General features: G+C 67.2%; 2 protein-coding genes across 2 annotated transcripts in view; both read left to right on the top strand.

The window, feature by feature from the left end:
• Positions 1-448: 448 nt before the first annotated feature.
• On the top strand, positions 449-742 carry MNEG_7287 (hypothetical protein; the record flags this gene model as incomplete). The annotated part of the gene is made up of 1 exon (XM_014044243.1): positions 449-742. A coding segment is annotated over one exon (294 nt), but the record flags the coding sequence as incomplete, so codon positions are not given.
• Positions 743-2,011: 1,269 nt separating this feature from the next.
• The window catches only part of MNEG_7286 (hypothetical protein), a gene marked incomplete at both ends in the record, with an annotated part of 4,334 nt that continues 2,914 nt past the window's right edge, over positions 2,012-3,431 (top strand). Inside the window, 2 exons of the mRNA XM_014044242.1 lie at positions 2,012-2,056; positions 2,292-3,128. Of these exons, the coding sequence (XP_013899696.1) occupies positions 2,012-2,056; positions 2,292-3,128 (882 nt within the window). The remainder of the gene's footprint in view (positions 2,057-2,291; positions 3,129-3,431) is intronic.

The raw sequence follows: 3,431 nt of genomic DNA, 5'->3' as shown, positions 1-3,431 counted from the left end.
ATCCCGCAGCCTCCGGCCCTCCACAATCACCCCGTCGCATCCACGTCACCTGCGTCACCCGCGTCACCCGCAGGGCCACGTCTATGTCAACAACACCTGGCGCAGTGACATCATGACAATTGGGAACTTCTCGATCGCACGCAGCGGGGTCGCCACCTTCCCGGCGCTGCAGGTGGGCGCGGCTGCAACTGCGTGCAGACTCCGCTGCCCTCGCATCGACCATCGTCCCCGCTCCGCTCCCGGCCGCCGCGCGCTCGACCTGGCACCAACCCCGCAAGACACCTCATCGGTTGGCACCCCATATAGGTGGCGATCCTCCGGCTTCCGTATGCAACCACTGCGCCAAAACAGATGTGAATCATGTCCCAGAGGGGCTCAGACCTCGATATAGAGCCCAACCCGACCCTGTTGCACTCGGCGCCGCTTGCCCACCCCCCCCTCCCACAAGGTGATTACTGCTCCGGGGCCCTACCAGCTGCGGTTCATGCCTCTCGTCCTGCAGCACCTGCAGTTGGCCCCCGGCCTTCTAAACCTGAACCTCCGCCACTGCGAGGCCGGCGAGTCCAACGCCACCACCGCGCTCATCTCAGCGGCGGGCGGCGGCAGCGGCGCGAGCGCGTCCGCCGCGGCGGCGGGCGTGCTTGCACCGTGCCAGCGGTGTAGGCTAGGGAGCGTGAGCCTCGACCCGAACGCGGCGGGCGGCTGCAACCTATGCGACGACGCAGATCACGCCTTGTGGTGAGGGCGCGGGGGGCGCACACTGTCCCGTGATTGTGGTGACGTGGCGCGCTGACCTGGCACAACAAAATGGGCCTGTGCTTGCCCCCGCCCCACCCCAAGCGCCCCGGCCGCGGTGCCCCACCCGGCAAGTCGGCTGCGCGGCGCCCTTGGCCGGCGCTGCCCGCCCGTGTTTCCTCCCTGTCCCCTTCCATCCCTCCCGAATCCGCCGACATGCAACTGCGTCGGAACCAATTTACACCCCCCCTCCGCCACCCCCCGCCAACCAAACAGCACCGGCGTGGCAAAAATCCCCGATGGTGGGTTCTGGCAGAGCCACCCCCGCAGCCCCCTGGTGCACCGCTGCCTGCTGGCGGCAGCCTGCAACCACACCTCGCGGCAAAATGACATGCAGGCGTGGGCGGCGGCGCGGGCAGGGCTGGCGGTGGATGCGCTTGAGGGGACATACAGAGAGTACACGGCCATGCAGTGTGCTCCTGGCTATGCGGTGCGCGCCGCCTGTGGCCCTGCGGGTGGCTCGATGGCGCCGGGGCGGCGGCTGCGGGGACTCCGGCAGCCGCTGCCGTTCCCACAGATAGCGCTGCTGCCGCTGCTGCTGCTGCTGCTGCTGCTGCTGCTGCTGCTGCTGCTGCTGCTGCTGCTGCCGCTGCTTCCTCTGCTGCCGCTGCTTCCTCTGCTGCCGCCGCTGCTGCTGCTGTTGCATCCCTTCGTCCCACAGCTCTGGTGGGCTTAGCCAGCTCACAGCTCCCAAGACCTCTCCGAAGCGCCGCTCCGGGTGGGCTGCGTGCCTTGCGGTGCGCTGCGCTGCGTCAGCCGGCCCGCCCTGGCCCCAACCCCTGCCCTCGGCCCGTGTGCATACGCAGGGCGTGCTGTGCGGCGAGTGCCAGGAGGGGTATGGTCGGCGCGGCCAATCCTGCTTGAAGTGCATGAACTCATCAACCAACGCATTCCTGTGAGCATGGACGGCACAGCCGCGGGCTCTACGGCTCGGCTGTCTGTTTTGCTGTGCGGCAAACGCGCGCTTTGGCGCCCAGCACAACTCTGATGCAGCCGGGCCGCCGTTTTGCAAGTGCACTGCATGTGATGCGGTCTCACCATCCTAGATCGCGTCCTGACTCACCCACCCATCTGCTCACTCGCTTGCCTGCTCGCTCAGTGGCTCACCCACTCACTCACTGCGCAAACAGTGGGTGAAATTCACCTTCACCCACTCACTCATCTTGGTTTCGCCCCTCTATGTGCTCAACGCAGGTATTTTCTGGCACTGGTCTGGATGGCCGTCCTGATTATCATCTCAGCCCTGTTCCATTTGAACCAGGTTGGTCATGCACATCACTAGTGACACGCCTTCAGGCCACCAGACGCGCAAATTTGCACCAGAGCACCTCCTAGCCTCTCCATCCACCTTAGCCTAATGTGAATGATGCTTGCTGCAGACTTGCGTTTTCAACTGCACTTACATGGAGCCTCTTGACCACACTGGCATCGAAACGATTCACCTGCCTCAGCCCTAAACCCCCACCCCCAAAACCGCATCGCCGCCGTCACCGCAGATCTCCCAACGCCAGAAGCAGAAGCAGCAGTCTTTCCGCTCGCGGTGGCACCTGGCGGGCTCCCTTAATGGCGCCACTGCCCCCGGGGGGCCCAACGAGGCCGGCTTGGGCGGCCCCGACGGACCCCCTCAAGAGACCGCGCATGGCGGGGTGCCTTTGGATCGCTTCGGTCGGCCTTTCGAGTCGGCGCAGGTCCAAGGGGCGCGAGAGGATGTGGGGCCAGCGACTGCGCCTTCGGTCGGGCCCCCAGCCGGCATCTGCAACGGCGGTGGCCCCAGCAGCGGCAGTGACGACGCAGACACGCATGGAGAAGGGTTCGAGGAGGCGCGCGGCGCGGCGCCCCCGCGGGCGCGCAGCGCCGGGAGGGGCTCGGCTGGCGGCGCTGACGCAGGGTCGGCCGCGAGCAAGGCCGCCCGCTCCGCCGCCCCGCAGCGCCGCGGCGCCAACTCGATGCTCGACACAACCCTCAGGGACGAGCAGTCAAACGGCGCGGCGCCGGTCAACCCTGTCAAGTCCGTGTTTGACCACGCCCCGAAGCTCCGCCGACGCGCCACGTTTGCAGAATCCATGGGCGCAGGCGGCGACGGCGTCGCCGGCGGCGGCGACGACTCCGAAAGCGGCAGCCAACGCGGCGGCAGCGGCGGGGGTGTCGACAAGGGCGGGGCCCGGGCGCGGGCTTTGAGTGCGGCCGGGTCGGTGGGGACCGCGGGCTCCGCCAGCTCAGCGGGGTCGGAGCGCTTCTGGCTGTCCAACGTGTTCAAGCTGCTGATCACGCACCTGCAGCTGCTGGGGCTGCTCAGGGGCATCCGCATGGGCTGGCCCGGCGGCATGGATAAGGTGCGACGACGGGCCTCCGGGTGACGTCGGGCGATTTCCTCTGTTTGGATCCCGCAACAGAGTGCAAATATGCACACATCCGTGTTGAATCCACCCCTTTCTCATCTGCAACCCGCGGGCCTGACTCGGATCGAACACGTCGCAAGCGCCCTGCGCGTCCACTGGCAGCTGCTGCCCGCATTGCCTGCTCAGCATCAGCGTCATCATATGAGCCTCAGGTCGAACCACCCACCCTCTGGCCTGCCCGCTTGGCACCTGCTTACCTGCCAGACCCCAGCCCCCCCTGCCACTTCCATCCCCCCC

Source organism: Monoraphidium neglectum, assembly GCF_000611645.1.
Source record: "Monoraphidium neglectum strain SAG 48.87 unplaced genomic scaffold scaffold01274, whole genome shotgun sequence".
Classification (NCBI taxonomy): domain Eukaryota; kingdom Viridiplantae; phylum Chlorophyta; class Chlorophyceae; order Sphaeropleales; family Selenastraceae; genus Monoraphidium; species Monoraphidium neglectum.
The sequence above is the reverse complement of the archived record's forward strand: the minus strand, read 5'-3'. Positions and strand labels throughout refer to the sequence as shown.